Below are 25,729 nucleotides of genomic sequence, written 5' to 3'. Positions count from 1 at the left end.
TTCAAGGTTTACTTAGCCTTTTTGACAGTCTAACATTCACTCTGTGTGTGGTATTTGTTGTTGTGGTTGTTGTAGAGCATGAGGAATTGTTGGAACATCATCTTTTGTAGTATCATCCAACACTACATAATCATTTTTTTTCTTCTTATGCTGCTGCAAAAAATCTTTGTACAACACTTTCTCATTAAATATGACATCCCTACTTCTTACAATTTGACAATTTTCAAAGTCTCAAAGCCTATAACCAAATTCATCAATGCCATATTTAACAAATACACATTTCTTTAACTTAGCTTCCAACTTGATTCTATTTTTAGAGTCAATATGTGCAAATACTTCATAACTAAAGGTTCTAAAAAAAGAATAACTCACCTTCTTACTAGTCCATGCTTCCTTTAGAATACCACAACCCAAAGAAGTAGAGGGACCTCTATTGATCAAATATACAACAGTATTGACAATCTCAGCCCACATGTTTAAGGGCAGCCCAACATGCAACCCCATGCTCTGTGCACACTCCATTATTGTCATGTTCATACGTTCAGCCACTCCATTTCCCATGGAGTCCTTGGAACATTTTTTGTCTACGAATACCATTAGTAGAGCAATAATCTTTAAATTCATTGCTACAATGCTCACCACCATTATCAAATCTGAGACATTTTAGTTTCTTACCAGTCCCATTTTCATCTAAGCATTTCCATTTCTTAAAAGTTACAAATAAATCAGATTTTTGTCTAAAGAAATAAAACCATACTTTTCTAGTTATATCATCAATAAATGTAACATAATAATGAGCACCACCAAAGGAAGATACTTGAGTTGGTCCCCATACATCTGTATGCACAAGCTCTAATTTCTCATTTTCTTTTCCTTTCCACCCTTCACAAAACTCACTCTCTTATGTTTTTCATACACACAACTTTCACAGAAACCCATATTGACACAATTCAGACCTGGTAAAAATTTCTTTGAATGAGGTAATTTCATACCTTTCTCACTCATGTGCCCAAGTCTGTTGTGTCATAGCATTGTATTAGAATCTACAACAACTGTTTGTTCTCCCTAATCAATTGTAGCAATTGTTCCTGAACATTCAGTCTTCTCTAAAACAATTAAAGTAGAAAGAATAGTATGACCTATACAAAGATATAAGGTGCCTACTTTCACACCTTTTGCTACTACAAGGGAACCTTTTCAAACCTTCCAATTTTTATCATTAAAAATAACTATGCAACCCTCATCACCTAGTTGCCCTGCTGAAATTAAATTCCTACTCAGTCTTGGAACATATCTTACCTCGTGTAGTAGCCAATGATTCTTATTTTGCAACTTAATCTTAACTTTTCCCTTTCCAGCAATCTGACAAGGTTCATTATCCCTCAAATAAACAAGCCCAAAATCCCCTTAGACATAATCAATAAAATGACCTTTATAGGGTGTAGCATAAAATGAAGCCCCAGAATCGAAAACCCAAGAATCATCAACATTTTCTAAAGAAAGAAGCAAAACATCCTCTTTGGATTTGTTACTTACCATATTTGCCTCCTTGTTCCCTTCTAGTTTGTCTCCTTCATTGTTCTTTTGAGTCCAACAATCTTACTTCTTATGCTTTGGTTTCCCATAGTACCAGCAATCTCTTAGTCCTCTAGATTGAGACCTCTTCCCCTTTGATTTTCCTCTTGATTTTCCACGATTTCCAAAATTACTTCTTCTCAGTCGTTATGTTTCTGCTATGTGTGTTCAGAGCACTTCAAATGTAGATCTACCTAAGGTTTTCCTGCGAGTTTCCTCACTCAGACTAACACCAATCAGATTATCAAATTTTAGAGTATTAGATCCAGAAACATAATTACTCACAGCTATTGCCAAGTCATTCCAACTTTCAGGCAAAGAACACATAATCAAGAGAGCCCTGATTTCTTCATCAAAATTAACATTCACAAAAGATAATTGACTAGTAATCGTACTAAACTCATTTAAACGATATGCAACAGATCCACCTTCTATCATTTTCATATTAAATAAACACTTCATGAGAAATACCTTGTTTGAAGCGGAGGGATTTTCATACAATTTCACTAGGATTTGCATCAACTCTTCCGTAAGAAAGAAGCAAAGCATCCTCTTTGGGTTTGTTACTTGCCATATTTGTCTCTTTGTTCCCTTCTAGTTTGTCTGCTTCATTGTTCTTTCGAGTCCGACAATCTTTCTTCTTATGTCATGGTTTCCCACAGTACCAGCAATCTCTTGGTCCTCTAGATTGAGACCTCTTCCCCTTTGAGTTTCCTCTTGATTTTCCACGATTTCCACAATTACTTCCTCTCAGTCGTTATCTTTCTGCTATGTTTGTTCAAAGCACTTCCAAATGTAGATCCACCCGAAGTTTTCCTACGAGTTTCCTCATTCAGACTAACACCAATCAAATCATCAAATTTTAGGGTATAAGATCCAAAAACAAATTACTCACAGCTATTGCCAAGTCAGTCCAACTTTCAGGCAAAGAACACATAATCAAGAGAGCCCTGATTTCTTCATCGAAATTAACATTCACAAAAGATAATTGACTAGTAATCATATTAAACTCATTTAAATAATATGCAATAGATCCACCTTCTATCATTTTCATATTAAATAAACACTTCATGAGAAATACCTTGTTTGAAGCGGAGGGATTTTCATACAGTTTTACTAGGATTTGCATCAACTCTTCTGTCGTCTTTGCTTTTGTATTATTAAATCTCACTGATTGTGCCAAGCATAATCGAATACTTTCAAGTGCCTTTCTATCCAAAATTTCCTACTCCTCATATGTCAAAGTTCCTTGTTTCTTGGCTTTTCCTTCCAATGGCCGCCATAAATCCTTTTGATAAAGAGTCCTTCATTTGCATTTTCAATAACTATAAGTTTTGCCCATTAAACTTCTCAACCTTCAACTTACCCTCATCTGCCATCGCTCTCACTCAATCGTGAGACCTTCCTACAGAGGATAGCTAAAACCAATGATGACAACTAGGCTTTGATACCACTTGTTAGGACAACCACAGAGAGAAATAACAATCATATGCAAATATAACTAAAACCAGAAAATAATAAATCACATAGAAAAGAACACAAGACACAAAGGTTTAACGTGGTTCACCCAAATCCTAGGCTACATCCACCAACAGCAAGTCCAATATTGTTATTATCTAGTTATTACAATCCGCAATCCCTTATAGCTCAATACTACCGCAAGAAGCTACAATCTCATCATACATAATAAAATCCCTATCTCTAAACCATTTTATACAAGCTTTTGTTGCTTACAAAATTAATGTTAGAATAAGTCGTCCAATAGAAAAATAGCAGCCGAGGCTTTTTACAATAGTGGAGTCATTTTTGGCTTTGGGGGCACCAGGAACTTGCAAAGGGCACTGCCCCCAAACCCCCATAAAAATAATCTAGGGGGAAACCACACCGAATAAACCTCTAAGTCTGATTATGCTCCACATCACAACATGGTGTCCATGCTATCATACATATCCCCCAATGTAAGCTCCCCATTTTTGTCAGTATTAAAGTTTGAGAGATTAGCCTATTATTGTGATCCTCGTAGGCTAATTCTTGTGTACAGAGGGTCTTCTAAGGCAGTGGATTGGCTTGGAAGGGTCTTATCTTCTCCACAATTCAATAAGTTATAAGTTGGTCTTTGTTTGGCTCAAATTGGACTTCATTTGGACTTAATTTTGTGTACTTACTATTTGTGGTAAGTTGGGTGTTGATTGAAATGGACCCTTTCTATTTTTGAAAACTGCATTTGGTCACATGGAGAAATAATAGGCATGACTCCAATTTCAGACGGCATATTTAAATGATGAGTATTATGAGAGTTATAATATATTTAGTGGCCACTTATAAGAGTTATTATTAAATCATTAAATGACTTATTATAAAGTTATAATTTAACTTTATAATATCACTTAAGTTGAGGGTTGAGTAATCATTGGAGGGGGGCATTTATTTTATTAATATTATGCGAAGCCAAGTATTAAATGTTGCCAAAAGAGTTAAGTTGGAAAGTTTCAAGAATTGAGTTCTTTTGGGAAACTTTTACAATTTCAGAAGTTCAGTTCTTCAAGAAACTTTTGTCAACAAAGGCATTATAAATATGAGCTCATTTCATTGGGAAAAGCATGCTTGGATGTTTTATTAGCTTTTGATGCCTTTGTGGCTTTTCTGAGTTTTCTGAATTGAGTGCCTTTGCTAAAGTATAAGGGTTTTTCCTTATAATTTCTATTGCAAATTGTGCTGATAAACAATGTCTATTTTCCTCCTATTGTTCATATTGTGTCTTGGAGGTTGGCTGAAATATTGACTGATTGGTGAAGAGGATCGAATTACAATCTACCATTGGTGAGTTTGCAAATTGTGATTTCGAATTGTGGCACTGGAAGTCTGCCAATTTACACCTAGAGGCAGCATTTCATGATCTTGGGCAAGCCTCTAAGCCAAATTTCACTTGGAGGTTGGGCGGCATATTTATCTGCAGCTGCAATATATATTTCAGAATATTGGAGATCAAGTTCCAGGCTGTGTGAGTATTGAAGGGGGCTGCATTTGATGCAATTTAAATCTGCAACATTTACTTTGGCCTGCTATCTGAATTTTAGAGCCTGTGATTAAGTTTGTCACCTCCAAATCTAGACATTGAGGGATGGTACACAGTTGCAGACCTGGGTTTTAAATTCTCTAAAGCTTGTGATTGAAGTTTAAAGGTGGTGAAACATATTGTAGGTGCTGCGATTTACTTTGAGCTCTGGGAATTCTTTTGGTTAATTGGCATTGCATTTGGACAGGCCAACTGTGAGGCAAGGATCCACACAATATAATTCAGGTTCCTTGTTATTTGTGAATTGTTTGAAATTCATTTGCAAACATCAACAAACTATGTTATAACAAATAGGCAAATAAATTCCCTGAATTGTGCTTTTCTTGCAATTACTTCTTGTTATTTTTAAAAAATCACATATGCCAAACTCAAAAAAGTACATTCCAAATACCATAAATATAGCATTGACCAGCTATGTGCCAAATGTTTGATGAAATGCCAAACATCTAATTTGTGAGGAAGAATTGGTGAAAATTTAATGAAAATTCGAATTGCTCAAGTTATAGCCAAATGAGGATTATTTCACCCAAGAAGGTGTATATGTACCAGAAAAAAGGAGCATAGTCATGATGGGCTCGGTGAAATCCAATACATATGCCACATGAGCCCACCCTCATCCAAGAGCAAAGCCCTACCTTTTGGTCTATTTCTGAATTTGAGGCCTTCCATATGCCCCATTAATTAGAGCTGATCATTTGGCTCAATGCACCTTGCACCTTAAGGAGCCAACTCATAACAATTGTATGAGATGTAAAACGGGTCTCAGCAACCTATGCAAGTTAACATGTCAATTGACAATAAAATTATAAATTTTAACTAAATTACAAATCCATGAAATTTAGTAATTTCAAAAAATTAATTTACCTTCAGCAACTCCAATTTTGAGATGTTCTAAAATGGATTGCGACATGTGGTGGTTTGTCACAAACATTTTTATTTCCTCCCCTTCTTGGTATGTTTCCTTCACCCAATCTATTTGAGTGCCAATCTTCTGCATGACCAAGTTAGGTGAGTATACGGTGCATGGGGTCAAAAAAAATCATCATACCGACTCTCAACCAAAGCACCCGCACCCCTGCAATTTTCAGCATTGTTTGTAACCACCTATACCACATTCTCACTACCCACCATCTTGTTGGCCTCAATGAGAGTTCTAGAAATTAATTGGAAATCCTTCACTTCCCCCTCACAATCAACCGCCTTCAAAAACATTGCCTCTTTGGTGGACACTGCAATCACATTCATTATTGGCCAGCTTTTTGTATCCTTCCAACCATCTGACACAATAGTTACACTTGAAGTTTTCCAAGATTTTTTGATTCGTAGGTCTTTCTCTGTGTTTTCTCTTGTTGAAATAGCGTTGTACGCACCTTTCCATACCCTGGGCTTGTGTAATTAAATGGTGCTTCTTCAATTCCTACCACCATTTGCTTCCAATATGGTGATCTCACCAAGTTGAAAGGAAGCCCACTTGCATGAGGCAATGTGCAATAGCTTCATCCACATGGTCTCTTGACTCCATTTGAAATGTGGTGTGTAATGGGCCTCTTATACGGGTTGAAATTCCCACTTCTTCTCATCCTCTCCTCATATAGGCACTTGCAAGAATGGGTTTTGGAAGGATACGATTGGATCAGTGGGTGCATGCATCTTGCTCATTGAGGATGGAGGTTGATAGTAGCTTTTTTTCTTATCTTTTGACCAATGCATCAGCAGCTTCTTGTTCACTTACAAATGAAACTATTTATACACTAGTCATCCCAATACCCTTTTTCCCTTTGCACATTCCAAATTGTTTCCCAGCAAGGCCCATAAAATGAAGCTTCACCTAGGAATATGAGCTATTGAAAGGTTTTCCTTTGTTACTTTCACAATAATTGCACTTCCAATAGTATGAGCCACCTCCTGAAACCTATGATACCCTTGCTGAATGTCTCTGCAAAGGAGATCCTATATCAATTTTGAAATTATCAGTTCCTTGCTCTCCTCACCCACCCCAATGAACTTTGACTACCACTGGTAGCCATTCTTGTACAATAAAATCTAGTATTTTGCAACCTATAATAAGAAAATAAATAATTTTTAACTAGGAAAACAATTATGAACATCAAGCATACAAGTGCAATAAAGTGAAAAAATGCTACTAAAATAGATACCCTAACTTGCTTCTTTATTTCTTTAAAAAAGAAAACTTGAAAAAATTCATCAAAATACTTGAGAATGGGATCAAACACTTATATTAAATGTTAAAACTCCTTTGAGGAAGCTATCTCTCGCCCTCTGACCAAACCTCTTTGAAAATGCTCAACTTGCCCTCACAATGCAAGATGAAGACCAAATGTGAAATAGCAGCAAACAAAGTTACAAGATGACTTGTGAATGCTTCAACATTCACCTTTAGGGTTGTTTTAGGGTTTCCTTGAAAAAAAAGACCTTAAAAAGTGAATTGGAGCACATACAAATTAGAAAAGTTAAGATGTTTGGCATTTTTTTATTGTTTTCAAGGCGTTGGGCCTGCGATTGCCTTCAGATACGTCTGGATGCCATGTGGATCATTCTCGGAAGCCAGCCACAAGCTTCCAAATGCAGAAGGAAGCCAAATACTAGCTTCTTTCCATATTTGGAAGCATGTGACTAGTTTCCAAGAAGCCTCCACAGGGCATCCAGATGCATCTGGAATCCACTCGCATCAACTTTTGTTTCCAACACCTACGCTAACGAATCAATAAATTAGCATTGAACATTGTAATCTCATCTCTTGTACAACATCCCAAAGATATATTCCATCTTTTCTTAAATATTATTTTATATATAGAGTGACAAAATAAGTAAATAAGCATTTGAAAATAGAATAACTTAGGTTAGAGACTAGGAGTTTCCTGCATTCGTCTTTTGTGTGATATTGCTCAATTATGTCCATTCTTCTTTCTACTATTGTAGATCACTTTCTAATCTATAAACTCCAAACTTATGGGATTTAGATAAGATAAATTTATTAATGTCCACCAAGAGACCACGAGGTCTAAGGGATTGGAGAGCATACGACAAGGCAATAGCCTGCAACAGGAGCACCAAATAGTGTTCGCAAAAAGAACAAGAAAGTAAAAGAATGGAGGCAAAAAAGGTTAATTACTCCTCACAAGCGAGAAGTAGACCAAAATTGAAGGATGCAATCCATGGTGAGGCTGTGGCCCAGACCATGTGGAGGAGCCGCTAGAAGGAGGGTGAAGCTGCTGAGTGCATCCTCTACAAGGCCTCACAGATCTAGTATGTCTCGAAGAAATAGGGTCAAGTGATTGCTTCTTCCCTCGGGTAAGAGACTCATGCGTGAAGAAAGAGGTGATGAGCTGGCCAGAGGTCTGCCACTGTGGAAATTGGAACTCCAAAGTATGGTCACGAAGCCACATGGTCTCCACCACTGATCAGTGTAGCTAAAGAAAGAGGAAAAGGACCTTCACTCTCTAAATAAGCAGTGAAACCTCTCCCTGATCTCATAGTAGATAGGGCACCAAAAGATAAAGTGGGTGTTAGATTCTACCTCCCCAAGGGAGCCAAGGCAGTGAATCCTGTTGTACCTATCAATCTGGTGGTCAATCTGAATCCAAAGCCAATGAGAGCCCACCCTAAAAGACCCCAGAAAGATGCAGAGCATGAGTCCAACGACAAGTGAGATACCATGGACACACATTAACCCCATCTTGAATAACCATGTAGTGCTTGGCATAAAACGCCATCCTCGGGCAGAGTCCTGCCAAGGGGTTGCTCCACTTCATGATAATATACTGCCAATAGATATCAAGCTTGACGTGCTCATTCAGGAGTTGGTCGGAGGGAAGGAGGTGAGCAGGGACATCCAAAGAGAATTGCAAGGGAGGAAGGCAGTCCATCACTATCCTAATCGAACCAAGAAGAGTAGAGGTGTGAGCAAACCAACAACAGGCTCTGCCAGTAGGATTAGAACCAGCAACCACCTTGGAAGAGCAATAAACTAGATTAGAATACTTGTGACAAACCTCAGCGAAGCCCAAGAAACCCCAACATCGATGGAAAAACTAAAGCAAAGATAGTTCCAAGTCTGAAAGGATGAGCCCCAAACTCAACCAATATAATACTGTGGGCAGTGGACCAATGACATCTAATAATATGTTGAAGGAGAGTTTGGACTCTCTCAATTGAAGCCCAATTAGACTCAAGGAGAGAGGTCCCCCACAAAATAGAGTCATAGAGGATGGTGAGCCTAAACAAGGAGTCTAAGAGGGACATCTTGATCGTGGTATCTTGAAAGTGATGTCTAAAGCATAGTTGGCATAATCACCAAACAATTGGTGAGTTTCCACTAATCACCAAGTTTTTGGGACTAGCGATTTTTTCCCAAATTTAATCACAACTCAGCTGGCAAAAAAATCACTTAGTTTTTGTGAAAAAATCACTAACAATCACCAAGTTTTTGCAAAATATTGGTGAATTTTTTGAAAAATCGAGGAGTTTTTCAAAAAAAAAAAAAAAAATTTGTTAAAAACAAAGGGGCAAAAACCCTATTTATATTATATAAAATAGAGAATTACAATATGCTAGTAGAGCTAGGAAGAGGAAGATGTGATTGTAATAATGTGTTTACTTCTAGTTTAATAGACTATTTATTATTTTTCTTGCCGCTATCAGCATTCCACATGAGAATGTGATTTTGTACCCACTGTGCAGTTATATATATGTAAACTCTACTTGTTTATTTTGTGTTCTCTTTAATTAACTCATTAGATGCATCTTCTCATTGAATTTTGCAAAATAAATGTATTTTTAATAAAATTTAAGCAGTTTTTTAGGTTCTCGAGATTTTCATGAGTTTTTTTGAAAAAATGGCTGAATTTTTCCCGATTTTTCTTTTTGGGGCTTGGTGAGTTTTTGTCGAGTGAGAGTTTTCCAACTATGGTCCAAAGCATTGTCTCTCAAGCATAGCCAATGAATCGAGTCCCTTATTCATCCAAGGCTGCATGGCAAGTTTCATACTAAAACAAGGGTCGCAGAAATTAACCCCCAAGTAAATATAGGAGGGTGAAAGTAGAAGTTGAGATACAAGGTCTTCAAGCAATTAAAGATCATAACCCAAGTCTTTGCCAAGTTTACAACTAATTGCCATGAGGCACAAAGGAAGGCCAAAGCATCAAGAAGCTAGTGGAGCCCCTCCGGGGAAGAAGCCAAAAGAACCATGTTGTCAACAAACAGTAAAATAAAGATCAAAACATGGTGCAAGTAACAACCATCACTAGGGAGGAAAGCCTTGAGCTCATCAATGTAAAATACCAAAGAGAGTAAGGAAGAGAGGGCAGCACTGCTTCACTCCAATGGTGCTCAAAATAGGTTTTGAGAACCCCTGCGGAGTCCTAAACCTACCACAACACTCTCCTAAAGCCTCATGATAGCCACTAAGAGAGTCTCAGAAATCCCAATGTCTCTAATTCGTTGGAAGAAAGTCATTTGAGGAATAGAGTCAAAAGCTTTGTGAAAGTCTACAAAGCAGTAGTAGATGTTCGTAGTGCGGTGTTGAGCCTCCTCAATGATAGTCTGAAGAGTCAAAATATGGTCCTTGGTCTGAAAATTAGTACGCAAACCAACCCACCCCCTAGCTTGACAGTGTCGTCAATCAAGCTCCCTAGATAAGATAGTGTTCAACATTGTGGCATAGAGTTTGGCAACTGTATGCTCAATCATGATGTTCCTATAGTTGTCAAGATCCAAGGCCGGCCTAGACTTATGAACTCGATAGGTAATATGTTGTGACCAAGAGTCTGGAAAGCCAATACAAACAACTTTGTTAAAGAGTGTTGTGAGAAAGGAGCCCATAGTCGAAGTACCAAGCTTGAAGATCTTTGCTTGGAACCCTTCCTCATCTATTGTCTTGCTACTCTTCATGTATCTGATAGCCTCATTGATGTTGGAAGAAGTGAAGAGGTAGCAATGGAGCGAGGGGGTGAAGTGGAGAGCGGATTGGCCAAGCATCTCATAGAGGGTGGAGGTGTTGAAAACGAGGAAGCAGTGGAGGGAAGAGGGTGGCGAGGGAACATAGTGCGCCAAAAGGGCTTTCAAGAGTGCAGGAGAGAGGTGCAAAGGGATCTACTCTACATGACAAGGAATAACTGCATCTTGTGGCGAAGAAAGTGACAATGGGCAAGCCCCAATTGGATGAACAAGGGAGGTAAAGGGTGCAAAAAGCCAAGCAAATTGAGCGATGAAAGGACTTACAGTCCTTGTCAAACCATAGATTCATGGGGCAATAGCTCCTGTGTGAGGGGCTATGGGAGAGGGAGGAGGTGCGATGGGGAATTGATAGGAGGGCAGCCTTCTGCATAGTGGCAGCAAGTTCAACAAACATGGAGGGAGCATCTCTAGAGTCAGTGAAAGAGTCCCAGGAGGGGAGTTGTCTAAGGTGGTGGACAAAAAGATCATGGTTACTATCAGTGAAATGGAAGGAGGTGTGAGTGGAGGGAATGCGGGTGGGATTGGTAGCAGGAGGGGGGGAAGGTGGCAGAAGAGTGAGGGAGAGGGGAGCACCTAAGCATAAGGCTAAGGAGGGTTTGATCGGCCATGGAAAATGAGAGATGGTGAAACGGTTGATGGAGGGGATGAAAGAAGTATAGGAGATAACACAGCCAACAACACTTGCGACGTCACAATAGGGCCAACAAGTGAAAGGTCAAAGCCAATGAAGAAGGATAGGTCATTTAGGATCACCAAGTTTGAGGACTTGCACAGTTGTAGTAGATGATGGCCATATCTAATGAAGGATCCCTAACTATCCTCCAAGGCATGCTGGGAACTAAGGGTGACCCAATCTGATATGGTTATACAAATCATATCACATCCATAGTCATGGAGGGGGGTCTAAAAGATCTCTAGTTCATGCATTAAAGTCTCCTAGAATGATGATGTCACCGAAGGTTAAGAAATTGGTAATGTGCTCATGAAGGCCTCCAAAGGGGTCATCGTCCTCTAAACTGTGAACTACATAATAGGTGGAAGTTGGCAAAAAGTAGCAAACCATGATGTAGATGTCTTTGTCATGTGACGTCCCCTGACTAATACAGGTCCACATGAATCTAGTAGAGTAGTCAGAGTAAACCACAAAAGCCGTACTAAAAAGGTTGTCACGGAATAAACATGCAACACCACTTGAACTTCTAACCCCACTCAGGGATCTGACTTCATCTCTAAATGCAAATAACCACTAGTAGTAGGATAAGCCAAGAAGACGATGGGCAGGGCTCTCACAAGTCTCTGCGACAAGAAGAATATCTATGAAACTAAGAGCACCCTATAAAAAGGCCCGCCAAGAACCATCAGGTGTTATTCCCCTTCCACCAGTTGCCAAGCAAGGAACTCCCACCAAGTCCCTTCAAGTCAACTAGTGCCTATGACCATCATTTGGGAGCACGTGCTGCCCTAGTATCCCATCTCGAAGGGAAAGTGTCTCTAATCTCTGCCTTAAAGTTCCTAATGACTACCCACGCCCTCATGTCTCATTATGGTAACAAGTCCCCGAGAATTATTTGTTCAACTACCTAAGATCTAGTGGGATCCTCATCTAAGTAGATCTTCAAGGGAAGAGGGAACAATTTCCTCCTAGCTTTGAGAGCTCTCAAGCACTTTGTTGCAAAAGGAAATGAAGAAAAAGAACGTTGTCAAAACCCTACCAAGCTCTATCCAAAGACAAGTCTAAAAGAGTTTTGGAGCACTGCTTAATCTGTTTCCAGCCAATCAACCCTTCCTAATAGTTCCTATAGAGATAGAGAGCTGACAAGATTTCTGGTGATAGGTTTTGGGTAGAGGAGCTAGAAAATTAGGGGCCTGCAAGCCAGATGTAACATCCGACTAGCTGCCATCTACACAGCAAACAGCCATGAAGGTAGTGAACAAAAAATAGAGAACACAAGTTGGGAAGAGGTGCAAACCGCAGACAAACAGAAAATGTCAAGCTGTCACATGACTAAAAATGCATATTACCACAAATAAACGCGAGCAGGAAGAGGTGAGTAGCACAGGCCCGACAAACTGCAGGTCACCAAAGAATGCAAAGTCGATACAAAAGGAAAACTGCAGAATGCAATGCTATCACTGGTAGCAGAGAACATGTGTCAAGAAAAGGTGAGTTGTTGGAAATAACCACAACAAACCACGAGACTGGGAGTGGTGAAAATTGACCAGAGCTATAGGAGGCAATAGCAAACACGTGACAGATATGGAAAGCCTCAAGCGAGAACAATTTAGAGACGAGCACAAGCAACTAGAAGCAAGCACAAAGCAGAGACAGAGCAAGTAAAATGTCGCGAACAATACAAAGACAACTGCAGAAAAGTTGGGTAGAGCAACCAGGAAAAACCAGAGAAACCCCCCAAGCAAGGTGACCAACACGGCAAAAAAAATCCAAATGAGATAAACACCAGGCTAGCAACCATGTACCGATCTACAAAAATTGTGGGAGTTATCATAGGCATGGATATGGAGAAGAAGGATGTGCGAAAGGGTTGTGGGAAGCACCAAAGTCATGGGAGAAATCTAAGTCTTTAAGCATTCATGGTTGCAGAGAGCAGTTGTGGGGGAACTAAATGCTTATGAGAAAACAACCAAGAATTTTGCAATTTGCTCACTTGCAAACCCTAGGAAAAGTATGTAATAATTTTCTTTTTGATTTTCCAATCAAAAAACCTGAAATAAAATGCAAAATAATGGAAGTCCTATCCCACTATAATAAATTGTCAGAGTTTAATTCAACATCTATCAATAACAAATGACAATAACAATGGTTAGTTATACTTCAAATCTGCCCCAGAAATGACAAGATTAACACTTAATAAAACTTTAAATTACGCAAAATTTAAGTGGCCAGGAAAACCCTTGATCAGCAATTGTGAAATTGGTATTAAGAGGGTGATTTTTATCATTAAATAACAGTCAAATTCAGATTGTATCAAACCCTAGAAATTTTCCAAGCGCTAGAAAAATTCAAGCTTAGGGCTCGGGATTCTAAGTCTTAAGACTTGGCCCAGTATTCTCCAAGGCACAGCCAACCTCGAGGCAGCCAGCTCAAGGACTGATGATTTTGGCAAGTCATACAAAGTATTCACCAAGTCTTGAAGCTATGACGAGATGCTTATCAACTATATAATAAATCCACCACGCAAATACGTAGAAGTTCTTAAGCTGATTGCCAAGTGGCAATTGTTGAATCATTATATGTTTAATGGCCTCTTTTAGAAAGCATAAGCTAGTTTTGACTCAATTGGACATATGCTTTTGAAATGATACCAAAGATTTTATGAATTCAATGATTACAAAGATTAACAACTGTTGAGTCCTATGTGAAGATTGTTTTTTGTTAATGGCGTTCTATATTTAGCATAGATGTTACACATGATCTCCCCATTTCAGGTTCTTCTAGCATTGCAGTTGGTTGTCACCTTCTTGGTGGGTATTTGTCTTGCTCAAGGGGTTCTTTGATGTTACTTCTGGTCTATTCTCCTAGAATATTGGGGAGGGCGTGTAATGTCCCTATTTTTAGCAGGTTCCTATAGTTGGCTAGTTCGATTCTTCATTGCAGCCCTCGTGAGCTGACAGTGAGATTTGAGGATCTCACTTGTAGAATTGTTATTTTTAGTAATTCTATTTTGGGCAGTTGTCATATTTGGTAGTGTAGTTGGTGGCGCTGGCAGTTGGTCATCATCTACATTGGAGGGGGTTATTTAATTGATGGATTCATATTTATTAATCAATTAATGAGGCCCCGTTGTTATAAAGGCAGTTTATATTATTTAGTGTTATAAAATAAAATTGTGAAGATGACGCTTCTTAAGTGAAAAATGTGAAGAAGCCAAGTGCCAATTTGCATTATAAATATGAGCCCATTTGTGAGATTGCTTTTCATTATTTCTTGGTGAGGATTTTGACTGAGTTTGGTGAATTCAATCCATTGCTGAAGTATAATGGATTTGGACAAAGGTTTTGGTATCTTCTCATATTGTTTCAAACTATGGCTGAGAAGCAATTGTCTGCTGAAGTTGGAGTTAGGAATTTGATTTTTTGTGATTTTGTCACTGTATATCCTGTGCCTAGAAAGCGAATTACAGTGGTGAATTTGCAGCACTGAAGGCAATGGTTTGGAGTGCCAATTGTACCTCCTGATTGGTGTGGCTTGTTCCTTGATTTTGGTGGCGTCTTGGTCTGCATTCCAAGCACTCAACTACCTTCTGTTAGACGTTGTACCTCTGCTGAAACGTTTGAGTTTGTGAGTTAATTTGCTTGTTACAATTGCCACTTTTTCTGGGCGCTCATTGCTACTGTTTGGGCGTGGCCATCATTAAGAGTTTGGATGCTTAGTGGCTCATGAGTTTGGCATGCCATTTCCTGCCATTATTACTGGAGCTTGTGTGTATTGCAAGCCCTAAATGCCAGTGTCCAATACACCTGCTGCTAGATGCAGGGTTTTGACTGCATTTGGGCATATAGCTACTCCTATTGCTGGGTGACTGTAATTACAATTTTCTGAAGTTTATATCTCTGCTGTAGGATGCCTAAACCCCTGATCTTGGCATCAAAAATTCGAGCAATCAGGCGTCCAATTAAGTCTGACACTGTACATCCAATGATTGCATTTTGGCGACAAGTATCTGAGAATTTGACTCTGTTGTTTGGGCATCTTCTATTACTACTATTTGCAGATCAAACACGTCCAGCCAGACTATCAGATCACTGCTTGTTTTAACAAATAATTGAATTGTAATCTGCAAACGATTATTGTGTAAGGGCTATAATTGGTAGTGGTGAATTGGTCATTATGTTTTATCATTATACTGGTATATAGCATTAAGTTGAGTTGTGTATGCAAAACACTAGTGGAAAGAGTTGAGAAGAAATAAATTTGCAATATTCCAATTGCCTGATTAATCTAGAATTTGATGGTAGACATAGCTAGTTGTGAAAAGTCTATTTGCATATTCCAGTATTGTGTTAGACATTTTTGAAGAATCATAATTTCAGTAGTGAGAACCCATTGGGGTCTTTACAGGTCGTCTATTTATAATATTAGAATAAGTCACTTTGCTGGCATCATTCCTCATTTTCGTCACTGGGATCTCCAGTGCAATCAGATTTTGATTCCAATGCTTTTCAACAATTTCTGTGAAATGGGTGCATTAATGGCTTGATTTCAAGTATATTACCTAGTATTCTTAATATTATTCAAACTAATAAAATTCACCTTAATGTTAAAGCTTGTCAGGGATGAAATGTTTTAAATTGTGGGTGCATAAAATAGGGACCTCACATATCAAATTATCATTATTTTCATGAAAATGCCTTTTTTGCAGCTAATATGGGGTTCCACTTAAAGAAGTGGATTTTTACATTGTGCAATCCAAAAGTTTGGTGGGAAAAGTATAAAAGGCATTTCAGGGCTCATTAGGCAATATGCAGACTATTAAATTTTTTCTAGTGAAATCCTTGGGGTTTATAGAATGGACTAAGTTAAACAATGCATTCTGGAGGACGAAAATCTTCTTGGAGAATAATAGTCATGGTGGCAAAAACCCACCCTGGAGATTGTGGTGTGGAAAGTTATTGCAGATTGCATCAAAGTTTACTTTGTGAAGCTTGCAGAGAATTAGGACAGGAAATTTTTTTAGGGGTTTGAACCAAGATTTAAGTTTAGGGAAACAAGAATCTTTTTTCTTTACAACCATACAAAGTTAGAATGAAGGTGATATTTCAATTCTTTAATGTAAAAAATGATCTTAACTTGAAGGTATAAAATGACTCATTTTGCATCGTCATTTGGTCAAAAAGGGTAGATGCAACAACATCGAGATACATGGATTTGTTGGAGGATTTAGAAGGCCTTTGGCCACGAAATTTGTTAGTATTAAGGCTTTTTTGTTGTTATTTCATCTTCTTTTGGCTGTGGAAGATGAGTTTGAAAATTACGTGGTGATTTTTTTGAGTTGGGGACAGATTTATAAAAGGTTTGTATATCAAAGATGATTGGCTATGTAATATCCCCGTCATAAAAGAGATTATTAATCAAACTATTTTTAATGGGCCGATTGATTTAATTTCCCCGACGAGTATTTAAGCACGACTAGTAGGTAGTCTTTAGATATGCGATTTGGATTATCTCTTTGTTCTGCGAATTCCTGTTGGAGTTTTGGATTGTTCGTCATTTCGGAAGTGAAAGATCTTCCCTATTTGGTTATTTTGATTTCCATGGGATTCAACCCTCACCCTATTCCATTGTGTACTTCTCATCTCGGATCTGGCAAATCGAAGCATTATTTGTATGTGAAAATATCATTTACTATTTGGTAACAAATGTCTATCTATTGGGACTCTGGCTTCTACAAGTTATTTGTGTTTAATATATTGCATTTGTATTCTAAGCGGCATTGAATTCTTTGCATCACCTTAATCTTTCCACACACCATCCGTTACATGCAACATGCAACATTGCCTATCCGTACAGCTATCAATTTTCCCCTACTTCATTCTTCCATACTGTATGGCCGAGCTGGTAATCACATTCACCATGGGCTGTCTCTCCTTTTTGCCACCACCGTACGGCCATCCTGATCCACCATACAGCCATCCTAATCTACCATACGGTCCTTTTGACCAGCATACGGCCATCCTCACATTGTCTCCCCACCATACCCTTCTCCATTCTCCCCACCACCGTACGGTCTCCATTTCTGTTGTTGTACGGCCTTCTCCTCATACCATACAGACATCCCTTTCCTCTCTACCTTTCCTGTCTACCGTACAACCTGTTTAGCACAGCCTCCTGAACCATATGGAACCCATTTTGCAACGTACGCACCAAAGAATTCGGCTGTTGTGTTGTACGTACACCACACTGCTAGGTTGGGACATCATAGGCTAGGCATCAATGCTTAAAGACAAACAAATTAAGAGGTTGAACTAGCTTATGTGGGGTTGTAAAGAAAATCTGATGCCAGTTCAGCTAGCTGAAGAAAAAGAGAATGCAGAAAAGGGCAAAGCAAGTAGATAAGAAATTTAAAGCCGTGAAGTACAAAAGCTCAATAGGTTCTGGGTCTTCAAAGGTAGATAAAATGGTGACTTTCAACTATATTGCCAGCTGCCAACTTCTCTAGGGAGGGACATGTGGTTAAGAATCCATTACTAGAACCATTAAGGTGTGGACGTGGAAAATTTCTGCAGTCTATTTGGAGGTTTGAAGAAGCATTTCAGAGGTTACATCATCTCAGTGTGACACCTTGCTGTGCAATCTGTGTTTGGTGATGGTTGTCTAGCCACAAGATGAGATGTAGAACTGTGACAGAAGTGTGAGCAGATCTAACAGAGGTGTGGGCCCTTTTCTGAGCTTATGCATGAAGAGTAGAAAAATCTTATATCTTGAGCACTCGCCTAAATGACTCCCATATTCTTTGAACTGAATGCTGTCCAATAATGCAAACTACACGTTAGTGCATGGGAAGCAATCGTCACCTTTTTATTCATAGTAACTAGTTTCTGTTCAAAAATTACAGATTGGCGACTGCACAGATCTGAGTGGCCTGTTCATGTGGTTTTCTGTTGTTGAATTACCAATGGCCTGTAAGTAAATCTGATAAGAGGTTGGGAAACTTGCATTGTATCACTTTGAAAAAATATTCACCTGTGTCATTGAATGTAATTGCTTAGTTTCAGTTCTATTACACTTTTATCTGCCTTTTCTATTGAATGTTGAGTGGGTTGTCCTTGCATTTACATGCATATAATTATCATGAACTCGGTTCAGAAAACGTATGCTGTCATAAATGCAATCTGAAAACTTACAACCAGGAAAGAACACTGTTTGACATAATGTCTAATAAATAAGTTTGAAGGAAAGTGCAAATACATTACATTTCTTTCATGGCTCGTTGCTGTTTAGGTGTTATAAGACATCTCCACTGTACGCATATTTTATCTGAGTAGTTGGAATGACTTTCACATTTATATGGTAAAATTTGATTAAGTTATTCATTTAGCTGTACAGTCACTAAAAATGAGAAGCAAATATGCAACAATTTTCTTGGGAACAACGTCAAGCAATATAGAAAATATATTTAGTACTCTTTAGTATACACAAATGATGCTATGTTCAATTCGGAAAAGTACTGAAACATTATAATATGAAATCCATATAGAATGGTTAAGCTGAGATTAGAGCAGCTGTTTTACATATTTGCCTTTGTAAATTTACCTATACGTTCAATTTCACTAATCGATAAATAATTCTAATTGATGCCATTCTTGTTTGCAATACTCGTTGCATCTACTAAAACATTGTCTTCCATGATATTGTTTCCTTAAGAACTTATGTGAATGATATTAGTGACAAGCTCAACTCAAGCTTAGGCTGAAAAAGAAAACGGTCTTTGAGAAGCTACTTTAGACCCAAAGGATCTATACTAACATTATACAAAGTTCAATTAAATTGGCCTTGTTCACTGATATGAAAAACAATGGAAACATTGATGATATTAGAAATGCAACAGCATCTAATGTTCCCACAATTGTGCCAAAATCTGTATCAGCATTTTCCCACTGATCAAAATATCCAATAATAGATGGAATTTCAAACTCTTGTTTGGTAGAGATGTATGGGAACCCCTAGCATGTAAAACAGATCACTATTGGCCCAAATCAGGGATCATTTTTTCCTTCCTCGTAATACTTTATTCTGGACTTGTAGTATTATATCTTAAACCAGGATACATAGAAAGAATCCTAAGAAATATGGATTGGATCACTTTCCTACAATCTCATTATCACCTTGCATCTAAGAAATAATCAGTTTTGACATGCCTATTATGCTCCTCAACAAATGTTTAGCCGTAAGTGCTCGTTGTGCACTCCTCTGCACACTACTTTAGATTAAACAACTCATTTGAAATTCAAGAAAATATTGTTTAATATTCACTAAACATAGGTTTAATATGATAATATCTGTCGTACAATCTCAATATGGATTTGATCAGTTGCTTCATGCAACATGATATTTATCATCAGGAATAATAAACTTACATGGATGATATTCAGCAATATGGGTGAACAAACATGACAAAAAAACATTCAAATTACCTCCTCTGAAGAAAATATTCTTCCTGTTTCATAGAAGGAATCATAATTTCCAATCTCAATCTGTACAATAAAAGCCAAACATCAGTCGTGAAAAGTAACACAATCATTACCTACTACATAGTTATCTTTCAGGTTGATATGTCTCTGTTTACATCAATTTAGTACAGTTATTAGTCTAAGTTGCTATAGTGCAATCTCATTATTTGTAAGATTTTTTTTACATAGTAGCCTTTTAACATATCCATGTCATGCACTCTCTACCATGTGAGCTCCTGCTTCCACTGCATTGACAAAGGCTTCAGGCTCTACTGCTGAAACACAGACCTGCACATGAACACAAATCGGTATAAAATGAAGATTTAGAAATCCATTCAGAAGCTAAAGAAACTTAAAACATAATTCATAATTGTGTGAATCAAAATTTGAAATTTTCACTGTGTGAAAGAAATTGAACTTCGTAAATTTAGTTATTTGTAACCAATTATACTTAAAAAAACAGATCATAATACATTGAGAAGATTGCCCATTTCAAAACATTATGAATTACTCATAACTTTTGCAAGGCCAGTAAATCACCTGCCCAAATACTCTGAGGTGTGTTTTGGGCAATATCATGCTAGATAAATTGTGATTTAACTTGCAATTACTCCAAGTTAGTCATTAGTCTAGGGAAACTCTCTTAGAGGCACAAGAAAATGTCATGGCTTGAAAATAGAAAAATACCTCATTTTTTTACATTATGATTTATGTTCACATGCCATTCCTTTCTTCGCTTTCATTGAATCAATTTTCACTTGATTTTGATTCACTTTGAGTGATAATCAATCAATTTGACATATTTAATGACATCATTTGAAAGGTCGTAACTGAAATGTCCCCTTTTAGGAGAACAAGGGATTATGGGACAATTACTTGATTTCCTCATATCTAGGCTAGTGATTTAATTATAACTTATGTAATTGACAACACAGGAACAACTATGTATTAATTATTAATTTATTAATCATCAATACTACTTTCTGTCTCAGATGTATAAAGTGAAAGATATGCTAAAGTGAATTGACAGACTTCTGCTATAACAATGAAACCAACGTACTGTTGTTTCTGATATATATATATATATATATATATATATATATATATATATATATATATATATATATATATATATATATATATATATATATATATATATATTGCTTCAAGCAATACAGTTTTTTGTTTCTGTTATAAACACTTCATACATGCAAAGGCTGAAAATAGTAATACTACTAGTATCACGTTTAGCAATAGTTTCTGTATCTAGTTAGGTGAATATGTTTTTGCAACAATATTGATGTTGTGTCTGATCTAACAATTAATTCATGCAACAAACTATGCTGTCTCTAAGCAAAACTCTCTATGACTGCACAAGGTATGCCAAATTGGCTGTGAGCAGATAAAACCATTGAGGATAAACAAATAAGAATAATGTCTTTTATAGCTTCAAAAGATAAGTCAATGGCTTCTATATATAGTTGCATTTGATAAATGAAAGGATGTGAGCATGAGACACGTCCCATTCCTTGATCATGATCATCTTTTAATGGTACCTCTTCGTAATTATTTAGTAACTCGTAACCATTTTATTTTTCTTGATCATATTCTTCGCAATTGACTATTGACTTAACTTAGTTGATTAATAAACACATTTATGCCATCATTACTAATCTGATCTTATTAACTATTTTTGACGGATGAATGGCTAAGGATGAAAATGCAAACAGGAATATGAAATAGACATACTACTGAGCAATGGATGTGTAATGGAGTATGAGATTTGTCTGTATGGGATTGGTAACAATCTGTGGTATCGCTGATTATCTTTGATCACTCGTTTAAGGAAACCATCTTATTTATAAGATCCCACAGTTTCCTGATAGTTATTATGGTTAATCGGTCAAGGATGGCTAATGGAATTGAAGCATGATCATTCTATGGTTGTGTAATGAAGTCTGGAAGCACATTGCTGATATGAAACAGCTGATATGGATGATTATGTGCAGAATATGAATGCACTCATGATTTATGGCTACTGGATGCAAGCAGGAATGGTAGTCACATGATGATGGGTGGGCTTAGCCGACTATCATATCACTAGTCCTTCATGAAGTCAGCATGGTTGTGGTACTATGCGGTAGTCCATGAATTATGATGTCATGAGTCCTTCATCAAGAGTTCAAAATGGTAACTCTAATGGTTCCAACTTATCATGATCCTAAATGACTAAGGATGTTGGTAGGAATCATTGTCTCTTTTGATGGAAACAGTAAATAATCTCCATGAATTTAGATATATTGCAGTATCCACTAGATCCTCCATTGATGTTGTAGTCAGCAGATTTTGTATTTTGTCGCTGATTGGGTTATGCTGTCGGAATTTGTGTATTTAGTAGCCGACGGGTAGATTAGGATTGTTTTGTAGCCGACGGACCTCTTCTGGAAGGTTCGGCGGAAAGTATTTATACACCCTCTTGGGTCATTGTAAAGCATCTTATCACCAATTATGTAATCTGTTGGCATGTGCGAATAAAGGAGTACTGCTGTTTGTGTCCATTATCTGTGTGCATTTCTTAAGTAACCTATGCGGTAAACAAATGTCATTCTAATCGGAACATAGTGATACTTATGCTGCATAGGATATATGATGGAAGAGTGTCTTCTCCTTGTTATCAAACTCAAAACATTTACTTCTGTGAAATGTAGGAATTCTGATCTGACTTATATACTCTTGTGACTTGATTGAAGAATTTTTAGTGGTGACATTGTTAGGTCTTGTCATATTGTTCCAAGCTGGGCTTCATAATTCCTTGATTAAAGATGCACTCGGATCCCAAACTTTATTTCCATCCTCACCTTTGTGTGACTTTAAGCTATCTTCTTCATTCACTTCAAAGAGTAGGCTGCCATAAAGTTTTTCCACTTCAACTTCAAACAATGGATTAAGAATAACTTGAAGATTAACTTTTCTTCTAAATTATAACTTCTTTGTATCCGAACTTCCATGATTCCTTCCTCTATCTTCTGATTTCCCAACTTGATCATCTATTTGCTTGTCCTGATTGTCCTTGTCCACTAGCTTTTGTATTTCAACTCCTCATACTTTTGATGTTTCTTGTTCATCGAGATGATTAGGTCAGATACAAGTAGTGACCTTGGATTCTCTTACACGAGAAGTGTTACTCCTCTTATCTACAACTATGGATAATAAGTCTTTTGTAGAAGGTGAAAGACGATTTTGGTTGACATCTTTGAATATATTATATAATATGATAATGATGAAAGAATTTGATATGCATTGTATATACAATAATGTTTTTAATAAGGAGAATAGGTTTTGAAGGGCCCTTGAAACCCTAAACATAGCAGGAAAGATATTCAATAAAAGCCCAGATGAATGGAAAGATAGTGAACAAAAAGCCTAGCAAAAAAGGCCATCAACAGAAGGACGGCCAAAAACAACAAAACAGAAACTAACAGAGCAAAGAGAACATTAATCCATATTGTTATAGTTTCGTTGATTGGGCTTTTCTCCCTACCCTCCGTTGTTCCAATCATCTCCTCTTGAATGGGCCGCTTGTCCTTTTGTTTAGGGGTCTTTCTTTTAACAACAGTCTCCTCCTCCACTTCTATATCCATCTCTTCTCCTTCCTCATCCTCATCCTCATCCTCAAAGGGCTCCATCCTTTTTTTCTTCAAGGGTTGCTTAGGCTTGCCTCTTTTCCTCTATCTTTTTGTGGAGCTCATCTTCCTAGCAGTGTCCAACTCCTCCATATCTATGTCCATGTCCTCATCACTAGCACTGATCTCATCGTCAAACTCACCAGGGTGACTCAGATGTTTGCCCAACGAAACTTTGGTAGTCCCTTTTTGCAGTCAGGCTTTAGGAGCTTTCCCCTTGGATATTTTCTTCTTGCTCTTAATTGGTTCAAAGTCCTCATTAAATTCAAGGCTTTCACTATCCTCCTCCTCCGAGGAGTCTTCATATTCTTCAGACTCATCCCGTTCGTCCTCAGCATGCTTGGTCTCTATGAACTTCCCCATAGTGTTGGCTTTCATATGCTCATAGATAAGGAGCATGATGTCATCGTGAAGTGGGGGTTTGGTGGTGATGTGATCTCTTAACCCATTGATGCTATTGTTCAACGAGGAGTAAAGATAAAAAGGAATAGAGATTTTCACATTATGCCTAAAGTAATTTAAAATGATAAATGATACGAATAAATCCTAGAAAATCTTCCATCAAGGGTGATGTAGGAAACAATAGCCCTAAGGATAAACCTCCAGAATTTCTTCAAACAATTGGCTGAAAGTAAGTAATACATTTCTTCCTCTCCTTGGGCGTCTTTGGGACGGTGTCAACAACAAAGTTAGAGATCTTCCTATCTCTATAAAACTTCTTCCCTACTATCGGAACACCAGTGATCTTGGAAATATACTCCTCTGTGATAGAGAACTTTCTTCCATTCACCCTTAAGAAGCCCTCATTCCAATTCTGTAGAAACAATTGGGTGACTTGGGAATTGCCCTTGTGCAGCGTCTCCCAAAAGGTCGAAATGCCTCTTTCCCCAACACATCCCAAATACGTGCTCTCTTCCTCCATTTGTCACAGCTTGTTGGCTCCCATCACTTTCTTTGACCCCCCATTCTCTTTGAAAAATTTGCAGAGCTAACTGAAAATGCTTAGAGTGAAGGGAGAAGCAATGAATAAAACTAGAAAGACCCAGAATCTGTGTGATATAATAGCAGAGTAATTTCGAGTACCACCACCAACTCTCCCACACCTCGTAATCAAAAACAAATCTTGCTTAACGTGCATCACTATCTTTAATGATGACCCCTTCAACGCCTACTATAGCATCATAATTAATCCTTGAAATGACGAGATCAGGCAAGTTTTCATTCCATTTTTGCAAACTGTGACACGCCACAACTACGTTGGCCATAGCATCAACGGCCCCATTGGCTTCCCAAGAGGTGTGGCTTATAAAATAGTCCTCAAAGGTATTAAGGATAGAGATATTTTCCTTAATAATATTTTCTATGGTCCAATAGGGAGCGAATAGGCCTTTAAGGCATTTGACAATGTTGAGTGAGTCTCCCTCTAGCCAATGCTTGGAAACACCCTTCTCTCTGGCCAACTTAGTGGTTTGAAGGGTTGTCATCGCTTCAACAACATGGTTAGTCTGAACACCTATATATACAATAATGTTATAATCTATTATTAGATATGATATATTAAATAATAATATATTATCAATATATCATCAGTATAATAATTAACAGTATATCATTAGTTGTAATGGTATTGCCATGTCACATTTATAAGCCAACTTGGCCAAATGACCAAATAAGGGCAATTGATGCAATTTTGGTTTAGATTAGGTGTTTTGAATAAAATTGTGGGTCTCAGTCAAGTGGGAACTTGATCTTCCCTATTGAGTTCTAAATGTCATTATTTTGACAACTTTTCTTGCAATATTGCAAAAGTTGCATCTTGCAACTTTGCAACTTTTTGCAGTTTATTGCAACATGGAAGTCGGAAGTCTAAGAGTCATATCGCTTGGAAAACCATTAGAAGTTAAGGGTTAGGTGAACTTGTAAGGTCTTAGAAATCGATTGGAGCCACAAGTGAGTCAGTATGTGTGAGTAGTAATGGTTGTTGCAGATTTGGATTACAATGACTTGCACATGCATAAATGGACTTGCAAGAATTTGAAACCAATTGGAATAGGTAGAGATATTTGTTGGTTTTCCTTTGAAACAAGTTTGAAGTTCCTACGCGCCAAGAGTTGTGAGAAATCTGAAAATTTGTACGAATAGGTCTGATTTTACACCATTACAAAGGGTTTCATGAAGAATTGATAATAACTTGAATTTACACCGTTGGTTTTTAATGCCCCTTTGAGGA

At 37.6% G+C, this 25,729-nt stretch overlaps 1 protein-coding gene and 1 long non-coding RNA gene across 3 annotated transcripts in view; one reads left to right on the top strand and one right to left on the bottom strand.

Annotated features, from left to right (window-relative positions):
- Positions 1–25,729, bottom strand: part of LOC149578556 (uncharacterized protein ycf23-like) — a 215,891-nt gene that overhangs the window by 45,020 nt on the left and 145,142 nt on the right. Inside the window, exons 4-5 of the mRNA XM_089829810.1 lie at positions 20,042–20,104; positions 19,781–19,840 (exon numbers count right to left, since the gene is read on the bottom strand). Of these exons, the coding sequence (XP_089685936.1) occupies positions 19,781–19,840; positions 20,042–20,104 (123 nt within the window). The remainder of the gene's footprint in view (positions 1–19,780; positions 19,841–20,041; positions 20,105–25,729) is intronic.
- Positions 1–25,729, top strand: part of LOC149578557 (uncharacterized) — a 113,349-nt gene that overhangs the window by 46,283 nt on the left and 41,337 nt on the right. The window lies entirely within an intron of this gene.

This window comes from Cupressus sempervirens, chromosome 1, assembly GCF_028749045.1.
Source record: "Cupressus sempervirens isolate cs-2001-9-10 chromosome 1, ASM2874904v1, whole genome shotgun sequence".
Taxonomy (NCBI): Eukaryota; Viridiplantae; Streptophyta; class Pinopsida; order Cupressales; family Cupressaceae; genus Cupressus; species Cupressus sempervirens.
This window is presented reverse-complemented; position numbering and strand designations above follow the sequence as displayed.